Source organism: Corvus moneduloides, chromosome 30 (genome assembly GCF_009650955.1).
Source record: "Corvus moneduloides isolate bCorMon1 chromosome 30, bCorMon1.pri, whole genome shotgun sequence".
Taxonomy (NCBI): Eukaryota; Metazoa; Chordata; class Aves; order Passeriformes; family Corvidae; genus Corvus; species Corvus moneduloides.
In genome coordinates, this window is record NC_045505.1 from 2157954 (window position 1) to 2182784 (window position 24831).

Here is a 24831-nt window from a genome sequence, read left to right on the forward strand (position 1 = left end):
CTCCTCCCCGCAGAGCCGCGCCCGCACCCCCGGCACCGGCACCGGCAGCCCGCGACGGCACCTCCCGGTACGGCCCAGTTCGGCCCAGCGACTCCCAGTTCAGCCCCGGGACAGCGCCAGGGAGGGAGGTCCCCACTGCAGCCCCAGCCCCCCACCCTAAAAACCCCCCGGGATGACCCCCCCATCCCATCCCCTCCCCCATCCCCCTCGCTGCCTCTTTCCTGGCATTTTTACCAATTTTTGCCTTTATTTATTCCAGAATTCCACACAAAACGCCGCGAGGCAGCGACCCATGAACCCTCCCCCCCTCCCCCCCCTTATTCCTAACGGGAAACTGAGGCAGGGCCCCTCCCCCACCCCTAAAGGAGCCCTAAACCGCCCCCCGAGTGGGGAAACTGAGGCAGGGACCCACCAACCTCCCGCTCCCCGGCTCCTGAGTGGGGAAACTGAGGCAGGGCGCCATCAATCCCCTGTCCCCCAGTCCCCAACTGGTCAAACTGGGACAGGGCCGCACCATCCTCCTTCCTCCCAATCCCCAACTGGGGAAACTGAGGCAGGGATTCATCCTCTGCCCTGTAGTGATGCCCTAAATCCTTTTCTGCCTGGGGAAACTGAGGCAGGGCCCCATCAATCCCCTTTTCCCCAGCTCCCAACTGGTCAAACTGGCACAGGGACCCGCCAGCCCCCTTCCCCCCAGTTCCCGGGAGGGGAAACTGAGGCACAGCCCCCCCAACCTCCATCCCCCCGCTGCCCAGCCGCGCTCCCTCCCGCACCCCCAGCAGCCGCAGCACCCCGATCTCGCCCAGCCTGGCCCGGGCCGCTCCCTCCCAGCCGCGGTTGGCGCGGGGGTTGCGGGGGGACGGGTGCGGCAGGGCCCGCACGGGCACGGCCAGCCCGGCGGCCGCCAGCGCCCGGCGCGCCCGCAGCTCGGCCACCCGGCCCAGGGCCACCACGAGCCGCACCCTCAGGGCCACCACGGCGGCCGCCAGCGCCGCCCCGCACGGCCCGAGCAGCCGCTCCCGCTCCGGGGCCCGCAGCTCCGGGGGGGGGACGTTGCGGCCGCTGGCGGCGAGGAAGAGGAGGGGGCAGAGGTTGTGCACGAAGCAGTGGCGGAAGAAGGCGCGGGGGTCCGGGCAGAGGCTCCGGATGAGCCCCCAGAAGCGGGCGCCGCTCACCTCGGCCCGCGGGCAGCGCAGCCCCAGCACCGGGCGCTTGGGGTGCTCCTGGGGGGGCTTCAGCACCGAGCCCGAAACCCGCAGCCACTCCCGAACGTGCCACGCCTCGCCGAACGGCACCTGCGGGGCGGCCCGGGGGCGTCAGCGGGGGGACAGAGCGTGGGGACCCCCCCCCCGCACCCCACGGGTGATCCCCGGGTTCGGGTGTGCGGCTCTGAGATGCCGTGGGATGGAGCGGGACTCCTCTGGGGACACCCCCCCCCCGTGCCTCAGTTTCCCTCCCCTGGGACCCCATGGAATGGCCTGGGACCCCTTGGAGGATCCCCCGTGCCTCAGTTTCCCTCCCCTGGGACCCCACGGAATGGCCTGGGACCCCCTGGGCAACCCATGAACCCCCCCCGTGCCTCAGTTTCCCTCCCCTGGGACCCCCTGGGCAACCCATGAATCCCCCCCGTGCCTCAGTTTCCCTCCCCTGGAACCCCACGGGACAGCCTGGGACGCCCCCCGAGCACCCCCAAAACCTCCCTTTCCCTCACTCGGTGCCCCCCGGGATGCGCTGGGCCCCCCCCGCGCCGCTGACCCCGGTCTGGGCCATGCCGAAGGGGCCGGGGTTCATGCCGAGGAACAGCACGGCCTTGGGGCCGCGGCAGTAGCGGCGCACGAAGTCGCGGTGCGGCTCCCACGCGTACTCGAGCGGGGCGTACACGAGGGCCACGGGCGGCCCGGGCGGCGGCAGCGCCCGCAGCTGCTCGGACAGAGCCCGCTCGAGAGCCAGGAACCGCCCGGCCACGCCTTCGGCCCGCTCCTCATCCTCATCCTCATCCTCCTCATCCGCGGCTCCGTCCTCAGCCTCCTCCCGGGATCCTTCCTCCTCCTCCTCCTCCTCCTCCTCGTCCTCGTCCCGCCGCGGCCCCGCCTCGGGCCCGGCGCGCTCCATCCCCCATCGCCTGCGGGCACCGCGGGGACGCGCTGAGCGCGGGGGGGACGGAGGGGACCCGGGGCTGGGGACGGAGGGGACGGGAGGAGCCCCGGTCGGGGGGGGATGGCGGAGGGGACAGCGGAGCCCCCGGGGAAACAGCGGAGGGGACAGCGGAGCCCCGGGGGAACAGCGGAGGGGACAGCGGAGCCCCGGGGGGATGGCGGAGCCCCCGGGGGATGGCGGAGCCCCGGTCGGGGACAGGTGGACAGCGGAGCCCCGGGGGATGGCGGAGCCCCGGTGGGGGATGGCGGAGCCCCGGTCGGGGACGGCGGAGCCCCGGTCGGGGACAGGGGGACAGCGGAGCCCCGGGGGATGGCGGAGCCCCGGTGGGGGATGGCGGAGCCCCGGTCGGGGACGGCGGAGCCCCGGTCGGGGACAGGGGGACAGCGGAGCCCCGGGGGATGGCGGAGCCCCGGTCGGGGATGGCGGAGCCCCGGTCGGGGATGGCGGAGCCCCGGTCGGGGACAGGGGCACAGCGGTGACCAGGCGGCCCCGGCCCCGCCCGGCTGCCCCTCGCGAGCCCCCCCCCGTGTCCCCCACCCCCCCCCCCGGACCCCCCGAGTGCCCCTCACAGCCCCCCCCACCCCCGCGGTCCCCTCGTGACGTCACACGGCCCCCCGGTGACGTCACGGCCGCCGCCGCCGCGAGCCCACCTGAGCACGCGCCGCTCCCGCCGCGCGCCAGGCCCCGCCCCCCGCCCTCGGCCTCTTCCCGGCGTGCCCCGCGCGGGCGGGGGAGGGGCGGGGCCCGGGCCTTTGTCTGCGCGCGGAGCTTCCCATCGTGCTTTGCGGTGGGAACCCACCCCCCGAGCCCCCCCCCGAACCCTCCCCGAGCTCTCCCGAACCCTCCCCGAGCCCTCCCGAACCCTCCCCGAACCCCCCCGAACCCTCCCCGAGCCCCCCCGAACCCCCCCGGGGCCGCGAACGCGCGTGGGGAACACGGGGGGGGCACCCACGGGTGGGCGGGGGGGGGCGAAGGGCGGTGGCGCGCGCACGGGAGAGGGCGGGGTCTCCTCAGGCCACGCCCCTTCCCGGGGGGGGGGGGGGCGGGCAGCGCGCGGGGCTGCGGCGGCGCGAGGGCGCCCCCTGGCGGGCCCGGGAGGGAAGGCGGTGGCGACCGGGAGCGTCGCCAGCCCCTGCCCGGTGTCACCCGAGCGTCCCCAACCCCCCCTCGGTGTCACCCGAGTGTCCCCAGCCCCTGTCCGGTGTCACCCGAGTGTCCCCAACTCCCCCTTTGGTGTCACCCGAGTGTCCCCAACCCCTGCCCGGTGTCACCCGAGTGTCCCCAGCCCCTGTCCGGTGTCACCTGAGCGTCCCCAACCCCCCCTTCGGTGTCACCCGAGTGTCCCCAACCCCTGCCCGGTGTCACCCGAGTGTCCCCAGCCCCTGTCCGGTGTCACCTGAGCGTCCCCAACTCCCCCTTTGGTGTCACCCGAGTGTCCCCAACCCCTGCCCGGTGTCACCCCAGTGTCCCCAACCCCCCCGTGACACCGGGAGCGCCCCCAGCTGCCCCACCGAGCCCAAGCAGCCACACTGCGGACTCCCCGAGCCCCCCTCCATCGTCACCCCGGTGTCCCCAAACCCTCCCGTGCCACCCCCGGTGTCCCCCGTGTCCCCTCCGGGCCCCCCCCGGTGGCCCCGGTGCCGCTTTGTCCCCGCGCTGTGCGGCTGCAGCTCCGCGTTGTCACCACCAGGTGGCACCGGAGGCGCCGCTGAACGGACCGGAGGGGACAGAGCTGGAACCGCCCCCCCCCGCCCCTTTTTTGGGACCCCCTGAAATGGGGCGGGGGCCCACCCTGAGCCGGGGTCCCACCCTGACCCTGTACTGGGGACACCGGGGGGTCCCCAACGTCCCCCCAGACCAAGCAGCTCCTGAAAAGTGACCGTTTATTGGAAGCAAATCCGGGGGGGTTGGGGACGACACGGGGACAGAGGGGACACGGGGACACCCCGGGGGGGCCCCGGCTAAAAACACCGACTTTAAAAAACACCAAAAACCGGGGCCGACCCCCCCAAATCTGCCTGGGGGTGGCGGGGAGGGGGGGGGGGGGGTGGGGACCGGCTGGGGACCCCCCCTTAGACACCCCCGAAGGGGAGGGACACCCCACCCCTGTCCCCAGGGGGGCTGCGGGGGGGGGGCAGGGTGGCCCCTGGGGACACTGGGACGGGGACAGTGGGATGGGGAGGGGTCCCGGGGGGGTCCCCATGGATGGGGGGGCTATGTACAGTGGGGGGGTCGCTTAGCTGCGGGGGGGGTCCCGCTCCTTGCTGTCACTGTCCTCGGGGTACGCGTGCCACGTCAGCCGCTCCTCGTAGAAGGCGATGACAATTTGGGGACACTTGAGGTTGGCCTCCTTGGCCAGCACCAGGTCGGCCTCGTCCGTGTCCTTCCTGGGGGGTGGGGACAAGAACGGGGGGTCAGGGGGACACGGGGATGAACTGGGGACACGGGGACCAACTGGGGACACGGGGATAAACTGGGGACATAGGGATGAACTGGGGACATGGGGATGAACTGGGGACACGGGGATGAACTGGGGACACGGGGACCGACTGGGGACACGGGGACCGACTGGGGACACGGGGATGAACTGGGGACACGGGGATGAACTGGGGACACGGGGACCAACTGGGGACATGGGGATAAACTGGGGACATGGGGACCGACTGGGGACACGGGGACCGACTGGGGACATGGGGATAAACTGGGGACACGGGGATGAACTGGGGACATGGGGATGAACTGGGGGAGGGAGGGACACAGAGACAAACTGGAAGGACACAAACTGGGGGGACAGGGGGACAAACTGGAGGGACATGGGGACAGCCACAAACTGGGGGACACGGACACAAATGGGGGGGACGCAAACACAAACTGGGGGACAAAGACACGACCTGGGGGGAGGGGGGGACAGGAAGTCGCTGGCACAAACTGGGAGCACTGGGGGGTCCCAGACACAGCCCGGGGGGCTCAGGGGACTCTGGGGACACCCGTGGTGGCCTCACCACTTCATGAGGAACATGAGGTCCCCACAGGAGTCGGTGGCCCCAATGATCTTCTCGGGCTCCAGCCCCCGCTCGAAGCCGCGGGCGATGTCGTTGCTCTGGGAGTTTTGGGGAAAAATGGGATTTTTTTGGGAACAGAGAGATTTTGGGGCGAGGAGGGGACAGGGAGGCGGTGCAGCTGCAGGTTGGGGACGCTGTCCTCAGCGTGGTGGCACTGGGGGAGTGCCCCGTGGCTGGGCACTGTCCCGTTCCCTGGTGGCCATTCCAGGACTGCAGACTCCTGTCCCCATGGAGAGGACACTGGGTGCCACTGTCCCCAACCCTTGTCCCTGTCCCCAGCTCTGCTGTCCATTCCTGTCCCCAAGCCTGGGTTCCCAGCCCATCCCTGTGTCCTTGTCCCCATCCCCATGTCCCTGTCCCTAACTCTGGGTGTCCATTCTCCACCCTTGGTCCCTGGCCCCATCCCTGGTGTCCAGTCCCATCCCCTACCCATGTCCCTGTCCCCATCCCTTGGTCCCTTGTCCCAATCCCTGGATTCCCATCCCTGTGTCCCTGTCCCCATCCCTTGGTCCCTTGTCCCATCCCTGGATTCCCACCCCCATCCCTTGGTCCCTTGTCCCAATCCCTGGATTCCCATCCCTGTGTCCCTGTCCCTATCCCCATGTCCCTGTCCCCATCCCTGGATTCCCACCCCCATCCCTTGGTCCTTTGTCCCAATCCCTGGATTCCCTGTCCCCATCCCCGTGTCCCTGTCCCCATCCCCATGTCCCTGTCCCCATCCCTCTGTCCCCATCCCCGTGTCCCTGTCCCCATCCCTGTGTCCTTGTCCCCATCCCTCTGTCCCCATCCCCCTGTCCCTGTCCCAATCCCTGGATTCCCTGTCCCCATCCCTGTGTCCCTGTCCCCATCCCCATGTCCCTGTCCCCATCCCTCTGTCCCCATCCCCGTGTCCCTGTCCCCGTCCCCGTGTCCCTGTCCCCATCCCTGTGTCCCTGTCCCCATCCCCATGTCCCTGTCCCCATCCCCATGTCCCCGTCCCCGTGTCCCTGTCCCCATCCCTGTGTCCCTGTCCCCATCCCCGTGTCCCTGTCCCCATCCCTCTGTCCCCATCCCCCTGTCCCTGTCCCAATCCCTGGATTCCCTGACCCCATCCCTGTGTCCCTGTCCCCATCCCCGTGTCCCTGTCCCCATCCCCCTGTCCCTGTCCCAATCCCTGGATTCCCTGTCCCCATCTCTGTGTCCCTGTCCCCATCCCCGTGTCCCTGTCCCCATCCCTCTGTCCCTGTCCCCATCCCCGTGTCCCTGTCCCCGTGTCCCCTCTCACCTCCCTCTTCTTCTTGGCGCGCCCGTCCTCGCTGCCGGGCAGTCCCTTGCGCTTGGCGCCCTCGGGGCGCTCCCGGGGCCGAGTCCCATCGCTGTCCCTCATGTCCCTCATGTCCCTCATCCTGCGGTCCTTGCGCAGGAACTGCGAGATCAGCTCGGGACAGTCCAGGTTCTTCTCGGGCTCCCACGTGTTGTGTTCCCTGTGGGACACCGTCAGGGGACAAGGGGACACCCAGGGGACACCCAGGGGACAAGGGGACACCCAGGGGACAACCCCCCAATCCCCACGTGTTGTGTTCCCTGTGGGACATCGCTGGGACACCGTGGGGACACTGTGGGGACACCTCCACGCATGGAGGTCACACAGCGGCGTCACCACGGGGTCCCCTGGCTCAGAGAAGGGTCCCCGCAGTGTCCCCATGGCATCCCCAGGAGTTGTGTCCCACCACACGCCGGGGTCAGCTCAGGGTCGCTGCGGTGTCCCCTGTCACACAGCAGGGTCCCCACAGGGTCCCCGTGTCCCCTCACGCCCCAGCAGGGTCCCCATGTCCCTGTCACACAGCAGGGTCCCCACAGGGTCCCCTCACGCCCCAGCAGTGTCCCCATGTCCCTGTCACACAGCAGGGTGCCCACAGGGTCCCCTCATGCCCCAGCAGGGTCCCCATGTCCCTGTCACACAGCAGGGTCCCCACAGCGCGTCCCTGCCCTGCCAGGTCCCCTGGGTGCCCAGGAGCCGTGTCCCGTGTCCCCCGCGCTGTCCCCGGTGTCACTCACTCGGAGAAGCCCTTCCACTTGAGCAGGTACTCGGCTTGGCCCCTCACCACGCGCCGATCCAGAACCTTCTCCACCACATACTCCTCCTCCTCCCCCGAGGACGAGCTGTCGGCTGCCCGCCGGCTCCTCCTGCCCATAGCGCAGCCACCGCTCTGGGGACAGTGACAGGGAACGTCACCATGGGACACGGACAGAGGACAGGGAGTGTCACCATGGGACACGGTCAGGCAACGTCACCATGGGACAGGGATAGGGACAGGGTCAGGGAATGTCACCGTGGGACAGGGACAGGGTCACAGAATGTCACCATGGGACAGGGAATGTCACCATGGGACAGGGACAGGGTCAGGGAATGTCACCATGGGACAGGGACAGAGACAGGGGACAGGGAATGTCACCATGGGACACAGACAGGGAACAGGGTCAGGGAATGTGACCATGGGACAGGGACAGGGGACAGGGAATGTCACCATGGGACAGGGGCAGAGACAGCGGACGGGGAATGTCACCATGGGACGCAGACAGGGAACAGGGTCAGGGAATGTCACCATGGGATGGGGACAGGGACAGGGAATGTCACCATGGGACAGGGAACTGCCCTGCGGCTCCTCCTGCAGCCACCGCTCCATGGGGACATGGCATTGTCACCCCAGGGGACACCACAATGGGGCAGCTGGGGACATCTCAGGACCCCCAAAGGGAAATTTGAGGGCTCCTGGAGCTCCCTTAAAGGTGGGGTTGGGGTGACCTGGGGACCCCCAAGGGGGGATTTGGGGTCATCTCGGGATCCCCAAGGGGGAATTTGGGCACCTGGGGACCCCCAAGGGGGGATTTGGGGCACCTGGGGACCCCCAAGGGGGTGATTGGGGTGACCTGGGGACCCCCAAGGGGGGATTTGGGGTCATCTCGGGATCCCCAAGGGGTGATTGGGGTGACCTGGGGACCCCCAAGGGGGGATTTGGGGTCATCTCGGGATCCCCAAGGGGGGATTGGGGCACCTGGGGATCCCCAAGGGGGGATTTGGGGTCATCTTGGGGACCACGAGAAAGGATTTGGGGTCACCTGGGAAACCCCAAAGGAAGGAAGTGGGCGCACCTCAGAACCCCCCAAAGGGAGATCCTGGGGCAGGGAGGGAAGGAGAGGGGGATTCCTAAAAACCAGCGGGGATTTAGGCACAAAGAAACACGAACTGGGCTAAGAACCCGTAAAAAAGTGAGAACTTAGGCAGAAGGAAATGGAATTCGGGATAAACCCCCTAAAACTGGGGGGGGGATTTGGGAACAGGGAAATGGAATTCGGGCTAAACCCCTTAAAAACGGGCGGATTAAAAAAAAAAAAAAAAAAAAAGACGTTTTAAGAAAACCCCAATTTGGGCTCTTTTTTTTTTTTTTTTCTCCTTAACCCTTGACTTTAGCGGATTGATTTTTTTTTTTTTTTCTTTTAAATGCAGCCCTAAAGCCCCGTGAGGGAGCCCGGGAATTCCTCGTTCCCGGGTGGAATTTCCTGCCGGATTCCCGGCGGGATTTCCCGGCGCGGGATTTGGGCGGGAACCGGGAGGTTTTGGGAGGATTTGGGAGGATTTGCGTGGGAAGAGGGGCCGGTTTGGGTGGGAAAAGGCGGCTTTGGGAGGGGAAGGGCCGGGATGGAGCCCCCGGGGCGTCGCATCCCGGATCCCGCGCCCGGGAATCCTGAGGGAACAAAGGGAAGGCGCCGCTTTGAGGCCAAAAGCGCCGTTTCCAGAGCTGAAAATCACAGTTCTGAGGCAAAACCCGCCGGCTTGAGGCGGGAAAACGCAAGTTTGAGGCGGAACGCGGCGGTTTGAGGGCAAAAGCCGCAGTTTTGGGGTAAAAAGCCGCAGTTTTGGGTTCAAAGCGCGGCCGGCGGGGGGGGGGGCCGGTATCTGGGCCTGGGGGCGGGGCCAGAAGCACGCCCCGCACCGCGATTGGTTAGAGCCGCCGCGCGCCCGCACCCTGATTGGTTGAGCGCCCCGCCGCTCGCCACAGCCGCCGCCGCGCTACCATTGGGCGGAGAAACCGTCACTCCAACTGCCGCCCCGCCTCCGCTCCGATGCTATTGGCCAGCACGCCTGTCAATCGCCGCGCCATCCCACCTCCCGCCCACTGCTATTGGCTATCGCGTCCGTCACTCCGCGCGCGGCCCCGCCTCCCGTCCGCCGCTATTGGCCAGCGCGCCTGCCCGTCACGGCGCCAGGACCCGCCCCCGCGCTGCCGCCCATTCATCCGCCGCCCGCCGCCGGCGCTACCTGCGCGGAGAGCGGCTCCGGCGCGGGCCCGTCCGCCGCGGTTTAGCCGCCCCTCCGAGCTGCCGCTGCTCCGCGCTCCGCCCGCCAAAACCGCCCGCAGCGCGCAGGCGCCGCCGGCCGCGCTCCGCGCATGCGTCCGCCCGCCTTTCCCCCCTCCCCAAACCCCGCCGCGATTGGCGCATGCGCTGCTTCAGGCGCACCTTGGGGCCGGCGGGCGGGCGGCCCCTCCTCGCCGCCGCCGGGACTCGCCGCCGCCCCGCTCTGCGCCCGCCGCGCCGCGCTCGCCGAGCTGCGCTGGGCCCGCCGGCGGCCCGCGCTGAGCGACGGCCGCGCCCGCCAATGGGGACCGTCCCCCCCCGCGCCCAGCCAATGAGCGCCGAGCGAGGGGCGGGCCCTCCGCCGCGCCAGCGAATCACCGGCGCGCCGGGGAGTCTCCGGGCCGGAGCGGGAAAAGCTGCGCGGGGCGTGGCCGCGACGGTTCTGTCCAATCAGCGCGGCGCGGGGGCGGGACGGGGCCGCGGGCGGCCAACCAGCGCCGGTGCTGCGGGCGGAGCGCGGCGGCTCCGCCAATGAGGCGGCGGCGCCGGGCGGAGTCGGCCAATGGGAGGCGGCGCGGGGGCCGGGCGGGCGGCGGGGGCGGCGGGGTGAGGCGGCGGCGCTCGCGTCGCTCGGCCCCTTTCCGTGTCGGCCCTCGCAGAGGGAGCATCGCGCGCTGCCGCCACCGCCCGGCCCGCCCCGCCCCGCGCCGCCGCCATGGCCAAGGCCGAGGTCAGCGCTCACACCCCTTTCCCCCTCGGCGATCCCCGCGGGTTATTTTTTATTCCACCCTCCCCGCCCCCCCCCGCCCCCCCCACCCCGCGCCTCCGCCGCCGCCGCCGCCTCGCGGGCCGCGCGCGCTCACTGCGCCTGCGCGCGCCGCCCGTCCCGTCCCGCGGCGCGCGCCCCCCCCCCCCCCCCCCTCCCCACACCCGCGCAGGCGCCGTTTGGGGGGGGGGGGGGTCACACACGGACCCCCCCCGCCCCACCCCCCCCCGCCCCCTCCTCAGGCGCATGCGCGACCCCCCCTCACCTCCCCCCCCCCCCCCCGCGCGCGCCCGCGGCCACGTGCGCGTCCTTTGTGTCACCCGGGATTGGGGGGGGGGGGGGTGTCTCAAAATTAGGGGTGGGGTGGTCGAAATTGGGGGGTGGCGGGGCGAAAATGAGCGGTATGGGGGCTTCGGAGGGTCAAAATTGGGATTGGGGGCTTCTGGGGGGTTTGGAGGAGTCCGAGTTTAGGGTTGGGGGGGTCCGAAATGAGGGGCTGGGGGCACTGAGGGGTTTTGTGGGCCCCGGAAATAGGGGCTGGGGGAGAGGGTTGGGGGCTTGGGAGGTCTAGGAATTTGGGTTGGGGGTCTGGTGGCCCCCCCAGATGGGACCTGGGGATGCTCAAGGACCAAGTGACCCCAAAAGTTTGGGATGGAGGAGCTCAGGGGTTCCTTTGGGGTCAGGGATGGGGCCCAGGGGGGGTCAAGAGCCTGATGGGCCCCAAAATCAGGCACTTGGGAGGGGCTCTGGGTCCCTTTAGGGCCTGGGGGTCCCCAAAAGAGGATCTGGGGATTTCAGGGTCTCCCTGGCCCTGGGCAGCATCTCAGGTGAGGGGTGGGGGGCTCCTCGACCCCCTCAGGTTGGGTCTGGGGGCTCCCAGGGGGATTTGGGGTGTCAGGACCTCCCTGGAGCTGGGAGGGATCCCAGGGTGAAATTTGGGGTTTTAGGGCATCCGTGGAGCTGGGATGTTCCCAGGGGGGGATTTGGGGTGTCAGGAGCTGTGGGGGAGGCCCAGGGTGAAATTTGGGGTCCCAGGAGGGATTTGGGGGGTCCTGGGGGGGGGATTTTGGGATGTCAGGACCTCCCTGGAGCTCTGGGCGATCCCAGGGGGAATTTGGGGTGTGAGGAGCTGGGGGGGGAGGGGGGGATCTTGGGGGTGAATTTGGGATGTCAGGAGCTGTGGGGGGCGGTCCCAGGAGGGATTTTGGGGTCCCCAGCCCCCCGTGACCCCTCCCTCCGTGTCCCCCTGTCCCGCAGTCCCCGAAGGAGCCGGAGCAGCTCCGGAAACTTTTCATCGGCGGCCTCAGCTTTGAAACCACAGACGAGAGCCTGCGCAGCCACTTCGAGCAGTGGGGCACCCTCACCGACTGCGTGGTGAGAGCCCGGCCCCAGCCTCCCCTGGCACCCCAGAACCTCCCCTGGCACCCCAAAGCCTTCCCTGGGATCCCTTAAACCTTCCTTGGGATCCCCAAAACCTTCCCTGGGACCCCAAAACCTTCTCTGGGACAGCAAAACCTCTCCTGGGACCCCCTAAACCTTCCCTGGGACCCCCTAAACCTTCCCTGGGACCCCCTAAACCTTCCCTGGGACAGCAAAACCTTCCCTGGGATCCCCAAATCCTCCCTGGGATCCCCTAAGCCTCCCCTGGGACCCCCTAAGCCTCCCCTGGGACCCCCAAATCCCTCCCTGGGACCCCCTAAACCTTCCCTGAGAGCTCCAAATCCCTCCCTGGGACAGCACAATTTTCTTTGGGACACCTAAATCCTTCTTGTGATCTCCAGATCCCTCCCCAGGGCACCAAAACCTTCTCTGGGTTCCCCAAATTCTTCCTTGGGACTCCTAAAACCTTTTCCAGGACCCTTAGACATTCCTTGGGACCCCAAAACCTGCCCTGGGACATCCAGACCTTCCTCAGGATCCCCAAAACCTTCCCTTGGAGCCCCAAGTCTTTCCCTGGGACCCTCAAATCCTTTCCTGGGACCCCGAAACTTTTCCCGGCGTCTCCAAATGCGCACCAGGGTCCTCCCCCCACAGCCCCAAACCTGCCCTGGGCTCCCAAACCTGCTCAGGGACCAACCAAACTCTGCAGGGCCCCCAAACCTTCCCCAGCCCCCCCAAACCTGCTCAGGGACCAACCAAACTCTGCAGGGCCCCCAAACCTTCCCCAGCCCCCCCAAACCTGCTCAGGAACCAACCAAACTCTGCAGGGCCCCCAAACCTTCCCTGGGCTCCCAAACCTGCTCAGGAACCAACCAAACTCTGCAGGGCCCCCAAACCTTCCCTGGGCTCCCAAACCTGCTCAGGAACCAACCAAACTCTGCAGGGCCCCCAAACCTTCCCTGGCTCCCCCAGAGCAGCCCCTGGGTGTGAGAGACCCCTCACCTGTGAGAGACCCCTCTCCTGTGTGTGTCCTCTGCCCGTGTTCCTCACCCGTCCCTGGCCTGTCCCCTGTGTCCCTGGTCTGTCCCTCTTCCATCCCTGGCCTGTCTCTGAGCTGTCCTTGGCCTGTTCCTGGCCTGTCCCTGACCTGTCCCTGACCTGTCCCTGACCTGTTCCCTGTGTCCCTGACCTGTCCCTGACCTGTCCCTGACCTGTCCCTGACCTGTCCCCTGTGTCCCTGACCTGTCGCTGAGCTGTCCCTGACCTGTCCCCTGTGTCCCTCACCTGTCCCCGACCTGTCCCTGACCTGTCCCGTGTGTCCCTGACCTGTCCCTCACCTGTCCCTGACCTGTCTCTGATCTGTTCTTTGTGTTCCTGGCCTGTCCCTGACCTGTCCCCTGTGTCCCTGGCCTGTCCCTGACCTGTCCCTGGCCTGTCCCTGAGCTGTCCCCTGTGTCCCCAGGTGATGCGGGACCCCAACACGAAGCGCTCGCGGGGCTTCGGGTTCGTCACCTACTCCTCGGTCGAGGAGGTCGACGCCGCCATGAACGCGCGGCCACACAAGGTGGACGGCAGGGTGGTGGAACCCAAACGGGCCGTGTCCAGAGAGGTGAGGGACCCTGGGGACACCGAGGGGACACCGAGGGGACACTGAGGGGACCCTGGGGACACTGAGGGGACACTGAGTGGACACCGGGGACCCTGAGGGGGGACACTGCGGGGACACTGGGGAGACACAGGGGGGGTGGTGGAACCCAAACGGGCCGTGTCCAGAGAGGTGAGGGACCCTGGGGACACCGAGGGGACACCGAGGGGACACTGAGGGGACACTGGGGCCATGGAGGGGTGGTGGAACCCAAACGGGCCGTGTCCAGAGAGGTGAGGGACCCTGGGGACACCGAGGGGACACCGAGGGGACACCGAGGGGACCCTGGGGACACTGAGGGGACACTGAGTGGACACCGGGGACCCTGAGGGGGGACACTGCGGGGACACTGGGGAGACACAGGGGGGGTGGTGGAACCCAAACGGGCCGTGTCCAGAGAGGTGAGGGACCCTGGGGACACCGAGGGGACACTGAGGGGACCCTGGGGACACTGAGTGGACACCGAGTGGACACCAGGGACCCTGAGGGGGGACACTGGGGGGACACTGGGGAGACACAGGGGGGGTGGTGGAACCCAGATGGGCTGTGTCCAGAGAGGTGAGGGGACACTGGGGACACTGAGGGGACACTGGGGCCATGGAGGGGTGGTGGAACCCAAACGGGCCGTGTCCAGAGAGGTGAGGGACCCTGGGGACACCGAGGGGACCCTGGGGACACTGAGGGGACACTGAGGATACAAGGGAGTGGTGGAACCCAAACGGGCCGTGTCCAGAGAGGTGAGGGACCCTGGGGACACCGAGGGGACCCTGGGGACACTGAGGGGACACTGAGGATACAAGGGAGTGGTGGAACCCAAACGGGCCGTGTCCAGAGAGGTGAGGGCACTGAGGGGACACTGGGGACACAGGGGGGTGGTGGAGGTACGGGGACACTGAGGGGACACGGGGGGGGTGGTGGAACCCAAATGGGTTGTGTCCAGAGAGGGATGGGGACACTGAGGGGACACTGGGGCCATGGAGGGGTGGTGGAGCCCAAAGGGGCCATGTCCAGAGATGTGCGGGGACCTTGGGGACATGCTGGGGACAGTGGCACCTGGGGCTGGGGTGGTGGCAGTGGCCGTGCCCGCTGCTCGCAGCAGTGACACCGGGGACGGTGGCGGCCGTGCCCCCGCCCCGTGCCCCCGCTCCGTGCCCCTGCCCCGTGCCCGCTCCATCCCCTGCTCCGTGCCCCTGCCCCGTGCCCCCGCTCCGTGCCCGCTCCATCCCTGCTCCGTGCCCCTGCCCCGTGCCCCCGCTCCATCCCCTCTCCATCCCTGCTCCGTGCCCCTGCCCCGTGCCCCCGCTCCGTGCCCGCTCCATCCCCGTCCCTGTTCCCGCAGGACTCGCAGCGGCCCGGCGCGCACCTGACGGTGAAGAAGATCTTCGTGGGCGGTATCAAGGAGGACACGGAGGAGCATCACTTGCGGGACTACTTCGGCCAGTACGGCAAGATCGAGGTCATCGAGATCATGACCGACCGCGGCAGCGGCAAAAAGCGCGGCTTCGCCTTCGTCACCTTCGACGACCACGACTCGGTCGACAAAATCGTCAGTGAGTGCCCCTGGGGATGGCATGGGGCCGGTGTGGGGACAGTGTGGGGTTGGTGTGGGGCTGGGGATGGCGTGGGGACGGTGTGGGGCAGTGTGGGGCTGGGGATGGCGTGGGGACGGTGTGGGGTTGGTGTGGAGCTCGGGATGGAATGGGGACGGTGTGGGGACGGTGTGGGGCACTGACAGCCTGGCTGGGGACTGGTGTGGAGCTGGGGATGGCGTGGGGACGGTGTGGGGCAGGTGCGGAGCTGGGGATGGCGTGGGGACGGTGTGGGGCTGGGGATGGCGTGGGGACGGTGTGGGGCAGGTGTGGAGCTGGGGATGGCGTGGGGACGGTGTGGGGCTGGGGATGGCGTGGGGACGGTGTGGGGACAGTGTGGGGACAGTGTAGAGCTGGGGATGGCATGGGGACGGTGTGGGGTGGGTGACAGCCAGCTGGGGACAGCCTGGGGGGGTGCCAGCCCGTTTGGGGACAGCAAGGGGACAGCGCCAGCCCAGCTGGGGACAGCGAGGGGACAGTGCCAGCCCGGCCTGAGCCCCCGCCGTGCCCGCAGTCCAGAAGTACCACACGGTGAACGGGCACAACTGCGAGGTGCGCAAGGCGCTGTCCAAGCAGGAGATGGCCAGCGCCTCGGCCGGCCAGCGAGGTGAGCGCCCGGCCCTCGTCCCCCGGCCGCGCCCCGCCCGTGCCAGGCCGCCCGTGCCACCCGCGCTGTGCCTAAAGGCTGTGCCCCCCCCCCGCCCCCCCTCCTAGGCCGCAGCGGCTCCGGGAACTTCGGCGGCGGCGGCGGCCGCGGCGGCTTCGGTGGCGGTGACAACTTCAGCCGCGGGGGCAACTTCGGGGGCCGTGGTGAGTGAGGGCTCAGCCGGGGCCGCAACCCCCACGGAAGGGGGGACCCCCCGACGGCGGCCGCCGCTCCGGTGCCCTGCTCCTCGTCCCATCCCGTCCCCCCCGGGCTCCGGTGCCCGTCCCGTGGCGGGGCCCCAGCGCGGTTTGTTCTTTCCAGGTGGGTTTGGCCGCGCCGGCGCCTACGGCGGCGACGGATTTAATGGATTTGGCGCTGACGGTAAGGCCAGGCCGGGCCCGAGCCCCGGGGGCACCGCCAGCCACGCAGCCCGGCCCCGCCAGCCACGCAGCCCGCGCCGCCCGCGCCCACCGGAGCCCGGCCCCTCCGCGGCCACCACGGCCCCGCGGGCTCACGGCCCCTTCTCCGTGTGTTTCCCGCAGGTTACGGGGGCGGCGGCGGCCCTGGCTACTCCGGGGGCAACCGGGGCTACGGCGGCAGCGGCTCCTATGACGGCTACAACAACGGCGGCGGCGGCTTCGGCGGCGGCAGCGGGGGCCGGCGGCCGGCACGGGGGCCAGCGCTGGCCGTGCGCAACGGCCTGGCCGAGGCGGGCACAGGTGGGACCCCACGGGGGGTGCGGGGACGGGGGGGAAGCCGTGGGGTCACCCCTGGGTAAAGCTGCGGGTCCCGGGTGAATGGGCACCTCCTGGCGTTTGGGGTTCTGGAGGAGCTGTCCCGGGGCTCCCTGGGTGTTTGGGGTTCGGGGGGAGCTGTCCCGGGGCTCCCTGGGTGTTTGGGGTTGTGAGGGAGCCGTCCCAGAGCTCCCGGTGTGTTTGGGGTTGTGGGGGAGCCATCCCAGAGCTCCTGGGGTGTTTGGGGTTCTGGAGGAGCCATCCCAGAGCTCCTGGGGTGTTTGGGGTGTTTGGGGGAGCCGTCCTGGGGTGTTTGGGGTTCTTGGGGAGCGGTCCTGGAGCTCCCGGGGTGTTTGAGGTTGTGGGGGAGCCATCCCAGAGCTCCCGGGGTGTTTGGGGTTTTGGAGGAGCCATCCCAGAGCTCCTGGGGTGTTTGGGGTGTTTGGGGGAGCCATCCCAGAGCTCCCGGGGTGTTTGGGGTTCTTGGGGAGCGGTCCTGGAGCTCCCGGGGTGTTTGGGGTTTTGGAGGAGCCATCCCAGAGCTCCTGGGGTGTTTGGGGTTCTGGGGGAGCCATCCCAAAGCTCTCGGAGTGTTTGGGGTTCTGGAGGAGCCATCCCGGGGTGTTTGGGGTTCTGGGGGAGCCATCCCAAAGCTCCTGGGGTGTTTGGGGTGTTTGGGGGAGCCGTCCCAGAGCTCCTGGGGTGTTTGGGGTGTTTGGGGGAGCCATCCCAGAGCTCCTGGGGTGTTTGGGGTTCTGGGGGAGCCATCCTGGGGTGTTTGGGGTTTTGGAGGAGCCATCCCAGAGCTCCTGGGGTGTTTGGGGTTCTGGGGGAGCCATCTCGGAGCTCACAGAGTCTTTGGGATCCCAGTTGAAGCCTCCTGGACTCAGCTCCCAGTTCAACCACCCCAGAGCTCCCAGTGCCTTTGGGATCTCAGTTCCCCCTTCCCAAAGCTCCCGATTCCCCTTTCCACGGGCCATCCCTGGGTGCTCCCTGTGCCCCCCCTGTCCCTGGTGTCCCCCTGACCCCGCTGTCCCCCCCCAGGCAGCAATTTCGGGGGCGGGGGCAGCTACAACGACTTCGGCAGCTACAACAACCAGGCCTCGAGCTTCGGGCCCATGAAGGGCGGCAGCTTCGGGGGGCGCAGCTCGGGGCCCTACGGCGGCGGTGAGTCCCAAAACCACCCGGGGGGCCCCAAAAATCACCTGGGGGGGCCTCAAAATGTACTGGGGAGACCCTAAAAGGTACTGGGGAGACCCTGAAGTATACTGGGGAGGACTCAAAATGCACTGGGGAGACCCTAAAATGTACTGGGGACACCTTCGGGGGGTGCAGCTCGGGGCCCTACAGGGGCTGTGAGTCCTGGGGGACCCCAAAATCATCTGGGGGAGCCCTAAATGTACTGGGGAGACCCTAAAATGTACTGGGGGGGACCTAAAATAACCTGAGGGGGCCCAGCTCAGGGCCCTGCAGCGGCAGTGAACCCTGGGTGGGGGCAAAAATCACCTGGGGGACCCCAAAATCGCCTGGAGGAGCCCTAAATGAGCTGGGGAGCCTCAAAGATGAGCTGGGGGGCCCCAAAATGTCCTGGAGGAGGCCCTGAATGTATTGGGGGGGGCCCCAAAATGTCCTGGAGGAGGCCCTAAATGTATTGGGGGCCCCAAAATGTCCTGGAGGAGGCCCTGAATGTATTGGGGGGGGCTCCAAAATGTCCTGGAGAGACCCCAAAGTGTCCTGGGAGGGCTTCTGTGTCACTGGGGGGTCCCAGGGGGGTCCCCAAATGGGTGTCCCCCCCCCCCCCCCAATTTCTGGGTGTCCCTAAATCCCCACAGGCGGCTACGGCAGCTCCAGCGGCGGCGGCAGCTACGGAGGAGGGAGGAGGTTTTAATGGGCAGGTGAGGGGGGGAAATGGGGCAAAAAGAGGGGAAAAAGGGTGGGAAAGAGATGGGAAAATTGGGGGGGGGGAAAGGGGAAAAGATGAGGGGAAAATTGGGGGGGAAAAGATGAGGGGAAAAACTGGGGGGAAATGGGAAGAGGATTGAGAGAAAAAGTGAAAGAAACGATTGGGGGGGAAAGGGAGGGAAAAGGAAAAGTTGGGAGGAAGGTTCAGGAAGAAAAGTGGGGAAAATGAGCAAAAAATAATGTTGGGAAAAGAGGAAGAGGTGGGAAAAAGGTGGGAGGAGAATGAAGGAAAAGGATTGGGGGGGACAAAGGGAAAGATTGAGGGGGAGAAGGAAGAAAAGAGGTGTGGAAGTGGAAAAAGGTTGGAAAGGTGAGAAAAAGTTGGGGAAAAAAATGGAGGAAAAGGTTAAAAGTGGGAGAAATTGAGAGGAGAAAAAGTGATAGGGAAAAAATGAAGGAGTTGAGAGAAAGTGAGGGAGAAAAGGAGACCAGAAATAGGGAAAATGGCAGGAAAAGGGGTGGAAATGGGGGCAAGGATGGGAAGGGGTGGAGCTGGGAATTCCGGCAGGATTTGGGACAGGATCGGGGCAGGGATTGGGACAGGATCAGGGCAGGGATCGGGGCTGGGATTGGGGCTGGGATCGGGGCAGGGATTGGGACAGGATCAGGGCTGGGATCAGGGCAGGGATCGGGACAGGATCAGGGCACGGATCGGGGCTGGGATCGGGGCAGGGATCAGGGCAGGGACTGGGACCAGGACTGGGACCGGGACTGGGGCCAGGATCAGGGCAGGGATCGAGGACTGGATTGGGACTGGGATTGGGGCCGGGATCGGGGCAGGGATTGGGACAGGATCAGGGCAGGGATTGGGACAGGATCAGGGCCGGGATCAGGGCAGGGATCGGGGCCGGGATCAGGGCAGGGATTGGGACAGGATCAGGGCAGGGATCGGGGCCGGGATCAGGGCAGGGATTGGGGCCGGGATTGGGACAGGATCAGGGCAGGGATTGGGACAGGATCAGGGCAGGGATCGGGGCCGGGATCAGGGCAGGGATTGAGGCCAGGATTGGGATCGGGACCGGGATTAGGGCTGGGATTGGGACCGGGACCGGGGCTCTGTTTCCCTGCCGGAGTCCCCAGCCCCGGAGCCGCTCCCGATCCTGACCCTGCCCCGTCTGTCCCGCAGGAGCCGGAGCCGGGCGGGAGCCGGGGCGGCCCCTGGAGCCAGCGCCGGGCCCGGGCGGAGCCCCCGGGACCCTCCAGGACCCTCCGGGACCCCGGGGCCGCTGTGGGGTCGCCGTGCCCGGGGTCCTGTCGTAGTTCCCGAGCGGAGCCGCCGGAATTTCCCTTTCCCCCCCCACCACCCCCCCGTGTCCTGTACCCCTCCCCCTGTCAATAAATGTCTCTTGGGTTTTTTTTTTTTTTTTTTAAATTATTATTTTTTATTATTCGCAATGATTTTAGAGGTGGGGGCCGCTCTCCTCCTGATTGGTCGCCTCAGCTGTCAGTCACAGCCTGGCTCCGCCCCCCCTTCACCCCCCCTCTCTTGTCACCCTGGGTGTCCCCAGAGCGTCCCCCGGGTGTCCCCATCCCCCCTCCGCCGCTAATTCCCACCTTCCCTTTTGTAGGAGCCACCGGCCCCGGGAGAGGAGCCCGCGGAGGTGAGCGGGGGCACAGAGGGGACACTTGGGGACAGCCCAGGGCCGGGCCACCCCCCCCCCCAGGGCCGGGCCACGCCCCCAGGGCCGGGCCACCCCCCCAGCCCCGCCCCAGCGCCCGCGGGACCCCCCCGGTGCCCTCAATAAAAGGGTATTTTTGTACCTGTGTCCCTCCCGTGTGTGGGGACAGGGCGGGAGGGAGGGAGGGGACAGGAGGGTGGAGGACAGGGCTGGGGGACACCGATTTGGGGACCCCAGAGGCAGCCAGGGCCACGTGTGACCTGGAGGGGACGGGGCCAGGAGGTGACAGCAGGAATGGGGTGCCTGGGGGTGCCCGGAACGCCGGGATCGGGATGTGTCACCGGGATGCGTCACCGGGAGGGAGGTGGCAGGAATGTGTCACCCCAGGGTGACAGAGGGTGACAGAGACACGCGGTGCCTTGGGAGCAGGTTTATTGTGGGGTGACAGGGGTGGCAGTGACAGGGCTGGCCCCAGGGTGTCACAGGGGGCTGTGGGCACAGGGGGACAGCCCGAAGCTCTCGGGGGACATGGGGGTCCCATCCCTGTCCCCGAGTGTCCCCAACACCTGGTGTGTGACACGTGGGGTCCCATCCCTGTCCCCGAGTGTCCCCAACAGCTGGGAGGTGACAAGTGGGGTCCCATCCCCCAGTGTTCCCAGCACCTGGGAGGTGACACTGCCCAGGTCCCCATCCCCCAGTGTCCCCAACACTCGATGCGTGACCTGTGCCAGGTCCCCACGGGTGTCCCCGAGAGCGCCCAGCACCTGGGAGGTGACACTGGTGAGGTCCCCAGTGGTGTCCCCATCCCTGAGAGCGCCCAGCACCTGGGAGGTGACACCGGTGAGGTCCCCAGTGGTGTCCCCATCCCCGAGGGCACCCAGCACCCGGGAGGTGACACCGGCCGGGTCCCCATGGGTGTCCCCGAGGGCACCCAGCACCTGGGAGGTGACACCGGTGAGGTCCCCATGGGTGTCCCCATCCCCGAGGGCACCCAGCACCCGGGAGGTGACACCGGCCGGGTCCCCACTGGTGTCCCCGAGGGCACCCAGCACCCGGGAGGTGACACCGGCCGGGTCCCCACTGGTGTCCCCGAGGGCACCCAGCACCTCCCGCGTGACGCGCTCCAGGTCCCTCCGCAGTGTCCCCAGGGCCCTCTCCGCGTGTCCCCGCGCCCGCAGCAGCCGCTCCCGCTCGCGGCCCAGGCGGGCGAGCTCGGCGCGGAGCCCCGCGATGGCCTCGAGGCGGCGGCGGCGGCACCTCTGAGCCGCCTCCTTGTTGCGGCCGCGCCGCCGGATGTCCCGGGCCAGCGCCAGCTGCGCCCCCGATGTCCCCGCGCGGCCCAGGATGGCCCTGAGCTCCTCCACGGGCAGGGCCACGATGGCCTCGGGGGCCAAGGGCAGCGCCAGCGCCCGCCGCCGATCGCGGCCGCTCCCGGTGCCGCTCCCGGTGTCGCCGCCGGTGTCGCCGCCGGTGTCGCCGTGCGGGGCTGGCGGGAAAGGAGGGGGAGGGAAAGGAGGGGAAAAAGGGGGGGGGAAAGGAGGGAAATGAGGAGGGGGAGCGGGGGGAGGGTAAAAAGGGGGGTCCGGGGCGGGGTCCGGCCGCAGGTCCAGGCCCTGCGGACAGAGGGGGAGGGGTCAGAGGGGGTCCGGGGGACGGGGGGTAGGGGGGGGGACAGTGGGGACACCCCCCTGTGTCCATGAGGGGAGGGGTCTCCGGGGATGGGGGGTGCCGCCAGGGGGCGGTAAGAGCCGGGGAGGGGGCGTGGCCTGGGGAGGGGGCGTGTCCCACCTGCAGCTCGCTGAGTGACAGCAGCTCCTGCCACGTGACCTCGGCCTCGCCCGCGCCGCCAGGGGGCGCACTCGGGGGCGGGGCCTGCTCCGGGCCACGCCCCCACCGCGCCTGAGGGACGCCGCTGATTGGCTGAGGGCGGGCCTTGGCCACGCCCCCTTTGCAGCCCCCCCAATCCCTCAAATTCCACCCCCAAAACCACTCAAAATCCCCCCAAATCCCACCCCAGAACGTTTCCTAAATCACCCCAAAGCCCCCCAAATCCCTCCCCTAAAACCCCCCCCAAACCCACCCCAAATTCCCCCAATATCCCCCAGATCCCACCCCTAAAACCCCCCCAAACCCCCCTCAATCCCCACCCCAACACCACCATCCCTCCCCCTCGTGACCCCCAGACCCTCCAGGACCTCCCCGAGCCCCCCCCGGCCCCCCTCACCTGGGGGTCCCCCATGGCCGCAGCCGCCGCTTCCTCCTGCAGCCCCAGATCGGGGTTAGGGCCCACCCTGGGGGGGGGCGGGTGACACCCCCTGACCCCTCTGGGGACAGCCCTGACCCCCCTGGGGACACCCCGTGACCTCCCGAGCTCCCCCCGGGCCCCACCCCATTGCCCAACCCGGGAGTTGCACAAGGAGCAACCGCCGGGACCCGCCCAGGGAGGGGGGGCACCCCCTTGTCACTCCCTGGGTCACCCCTGTCACCCCCCCCGTCACCCCTGTCACCGCCCCCCCGTCACCCCTGTCACCCCCTGGGTCACCCCTGTCACACCCGGGGTCACCCCCTCATCGCCCCCTCCCCGTGTCACCCTGCTGTCACCCCCCCACGTCACCTCCCCATCACCCTGTGCCACCCCCATCACCCCTCTGTCACCCCCTGTGTCACCCCGTGTCACCCCCCTGTCACCCCCATCAACACCGACCCTACACCACCACCACGAGGTCTCGGTGACAATGGCGGTGCCCGTGGGGGGAGACTGTCCCCCGTGTCCCCATTGTCCCCCCGTGTCCCCATTGTGTCCCCATTGTGTCCCCATTGTGTCCCCATTGTCCCCCATGGTCCCCATTGTGTCCCCCGTGTCCCCCCTCCCCCCGTGTCCCCATTGTCCCCCCGTGTCCCCATTGTGTCCCCATTGCCCCCATTTTGTCCCCCATTCTGTCCCCATTGCCCCCATTTTGTCCCTCATTGTCCCCCCGTGTCCCCCATTGTGTCCCCATTGTGTCCCCATTGTGTCCCCCATTGTCCCCCTGTGTCCCCATTGTCTCCCTGTGTCCTCATTGTCCCCCTGTGTCCCCGTTGTGTCCCCATTGTCCCCCATTGTGTCCCCATTGTGTCCCCACTGTGTCCCTATTGTGTCCCCCATTGTCCCCCCATGTCCCCATTGTCTCCCTGTGTCCCCATTGTCCCCACTGTGTCCCCATTGTGTCCCCATTGTGTTCCCATTGTGTCCCCCATTGTCCCCCTGTGTCCCCATTGTGTCCCCATTGTCCCCCCGCGTCCCCATTGTGTCCCCATTGTGTCCCCCATTGTCCCCCCGTGTCCCCCCTCAGCCGTCGGGGCCCTCCCCATTGTGACACCCCCGTGTCTCCTGTGTCACCCCCTGTGCCACCACCCCGTCCCTGTCACCCCCCCCCGTCCCACACCTGAGCCAGGACCCACCTGGGGACACGGGATGGGCTCGGACAGGGCCAGGGCCCCGCAGTGCCACCCCCAGCTCCGGCTGTGCCCGCCCCGGGGACACCCTGGGGACAGCGGGAGGGGACAGGAACTGAGGGGGGGACGAGGGGGAGGAGGGGACACACGGGGGACACCAACGGGGGACGTGGGGACACAAAGGGGGGACGTGGGGACACAAAGGGGGGAGCTGGGGACAAGGACGGCGATGTGGGGACACGAACAGGGGACAGGGGTGGGGACACGGGGACATCCAGGGGGCCATGGGGACACAGCTGGGGACACGGTGCGGGCACAGGGCCAGGGGACACGGGGCCTGCTGGCAGTGCCGGGGACCCCCCTTGTCCCCCCCGGTGCCCCCGGTGACGGAAGCCGCCGGCGGTTTCCCCTGCGGGGCCCTTGGGGACAGCGGGGACATGGGGGGTGTCACCCACCCCCGCCAGGCGCTATCAGCGGGGCCCAGCGCGTCCGGGTGGCACTGTCAACCCCCCCGCTGGCACTGTCACCCCTCTGGTGGCACTGTCACCCCCCCCGGTGGCACTGTCACCCCTCTGGTGGCATTGTCACCCCCCCTGATGGCACTGTCCCCACCTCTGGTGGCACTATCACCTCTCTGGTGGCACTGCCACCCCTCTGGTGGCACTGTCCCCACCTCTCTGGTGGCACTATCACCCCTCTGGTGGCACTGCCACCCCTCTGGTGGCACTGTCCCCACCCCTCTGGCGGCACTGTCACCCCCCTGGTGGCAGTGCCCCACCCCGGTGGCACTGTCACCCCTCTGGTGGCACTGCCACCCCTCTGGTGGCACTGTCTCCACCCCTCTGGCGGCACTGCCACCCCCCCCGGTGGCACTGTCCCCACCCCTCTGGTGGCACTGTCACCCCTCTGGTGGCACTGTCCCCACCCCTCTGGCGGCACTGTCACCCCCCTGGTGGCAGTGCCCCACCCCGGTGACACTGTCACCCCTCTGGTGGCACTGTCCCCACCCCCGGTGGCACTGCCCCACCCCCCGCCCCTGTCACCCCCAGCGCTGGGACCTCGCAGGGCTCTGCTGTGTCCCCACGTGTCCCCCGATGTCCCCCGATGTCCCCCAATGTCCCCCAATGTCTCCAAATGTCCCCAATGTCCCCCCACGACCCCAAGCCACCAAAGGTCACGGGAGGCCCCGCCCACAAGGGGGCGTGGCCACGCGAGGGGCGTGGCCAGCAAAAAGGGCATTGCTTCTGGTCACGTGCTCATCAAGCCAGCCAATCACATCCCGGCCCCGGCAAAAGGGTGACGTCAGCGCTTCCCCGGTCACTATGGCAACTGCACCGCCCCTTTCCGCTTCCGGGGGAGCCGTGCGGCGGTGATGGACGGGTTGTTTCTCCAATCAGCGGCCGCCTAGGGAAAGGCGGGAAAGAGTGGCCCGCCCACCGCGCGGGAGCACGCAGCGACTGGCAGAATCGAGGCGAAGTTGGGCCAATCAGCCCTGCGG

At 68.4% G+C, this 24831-nt stretch overlaps 3 protein-coding genes and 1 long non-coding RNA gene across 9 annotated transcripts; 1 reads left to right on the plus strand and 3 right to left on the minus strand.

Annotated features, from left to right (window-relative positions):
* Positions 1-359: 359 nt before the first annotated feature.
* Positions 360-2841, minus strand: SMUG1 (single-strand-selective monofunctional uracil-DNA glycosylase 1). The gene is made up of 3 exons (XM_032093833.1): positions 2808-2841; positions 1756-2122; positions 360-1295 (listed from the first exon to the last, which is right to left on the minus strand). The coding sequence occupies exons 2-3, from the start codon at positions 2110-2112 to the stop codon at positions 360-362; spliced, it is 1293 nt and encodes a 430-aa protein (XP_031949724.1). The 5' UTR covers positions 2113-2122; positions 2808-2841.
* A 1182-nt stretch (positions 2842-4023) lies between these two features.
* CBX5 (chromobox 5) lies at positions 4024-9788 on the minus strand. Of its 2 annotated transcripts, none has more exons than XM_032094214.1 (5): positions 9720-9788; positions 7257-7408; positions 6484-6682; positions 5160-5257; positions 4024-4544 (listed from the first exon to the last, which is right to left on the minus strand). In XM_032094214.1, the coding sequence occupies exons 2-5, from the start codon at positions 7391-7393 to the stop codon at positions 4394-4396; spliced, it is 585 nt and encodes a 194-aa protein (XP_031950105.1). In that variant the 5' UTR covers positions 7394-7408; positions 9720-9788; the 3' UTR covers positions 4024-4393. The 2 variants fall into 2 exon arrangements, with proteins under 2 accessions (XP_031950105.1, XP_031950104.1); XM_032094213.1 differs by lacking the exon at positions 9720-9788 and adding an exon at positions 9520-9631.
* A 392-nt stretch (positions 9789-10180) lies between these two features.
* HNRNPA1 (heterogeneous nuclear ribonucleoprotein A1) lies at positions 10181-19638 on the plus strand. 5 transcript variants are annotated; one of them, XM_032094208.1, is made up of 11 exons: positions 10181-10287; positions 11581-11697; positions 13166-13312; positions 14688-14898; positions 15452-15544; positions 15622-15747; positions 15905-15964; positions 16126-16302; positions 17362-17484; positions 18150-18212; positions 19406-19638. In XM_032094208.1, the coding sequence occupies exons 1-10, from the start codon at positions 10273-10275 to the stop codon at positions 18203-18205; spliced, it is 1125 nt and encodes a 374-aa protein (XP_031950099.1). In that variant the 5' UTR covers positions 10181-10272; the 3' UTR covers positions 18206-18212; positions 19406-19638. The 5 variants fall into 5 exon arrangements, with proteins under 5 accessions (XP_031950099.1, XP_031950100.1, XP_031950101.1 ...); XM_032094209.1 differs by having other exon boundaries at positions 15652-15747; XM_032094210.1 differs by lacking the exon at positions 15905-15964.
* Positions 19639-21440: 1802 nt separating this feature from the next.
* On the minus strand, positions 21441-23480 carry LOC116436814. Its single transcript, XR_004237080.1, has 4 exons — positions 23340-23480; positions 22123-22158; positions 21687-21797; positions 21441-21511 (listed from the first exon to the last, which is right to left on the minus strand). It is a non-coding gene; the product is annotated as an uncharacterized LOC116436814 (long non-coding RNA).
* Positions 23481-24831: the final 1351 nt, after the last annotated feature.

Coding starts and splice junctions, on each gene's coding strand:
- SMUG1 (XM_032093833.1), bottom strand. CDS start 2,112: ATGGAGCGCGCCGGGCCCGAGGCGGGGCCGCGGCGGGACGAGGACGAG. Junction 1,296..1,755: donor TCGGCATGGCCCAGACCGGG/GTCAGCGGCGCG, acceptor GCCGCCCCGCAG/GTGCCGTTCGGCGAGGCGTG.
- CBX5 (XM_032094214.1), bottom strand. CDS start 7,393: ATGGGCAGGAGGAGCCGGCGGGCAGCCGACAGCTCGTCCTCGGGGGAG. Junction 6,683..7,256: donor AAGTGGAAGGGCTTCTCCGA/GTGAGTGACACC, acceptor GGTGTCCCACAG/GGAACACAACACGTGGGAGC. Junction 4,545..5,159: donor CTCATGTTCCTCATGAAGTG/GTGAGGCCACCA, acceptor CCCACCCCCCAG/GAAGGACACGGACGAGGCCG.
- HNRNPA1 (XM_032094208.1), top strand. Junction 14,899..15,451: donor CTCGGTCGACAAAATCGTCA/GTGAGTGCCCCT, acceptor CCGTGCCCGCAG/TCCAGAAGTACCACACGGTG. Junction 15,545..15,621: donor CGCCTCGGCCGGCCAGCGAG/GTGAGCGCCCGG, acceptor CTGTGCCTAAAG/GCTGTGCCCCCCCCCCGCCC.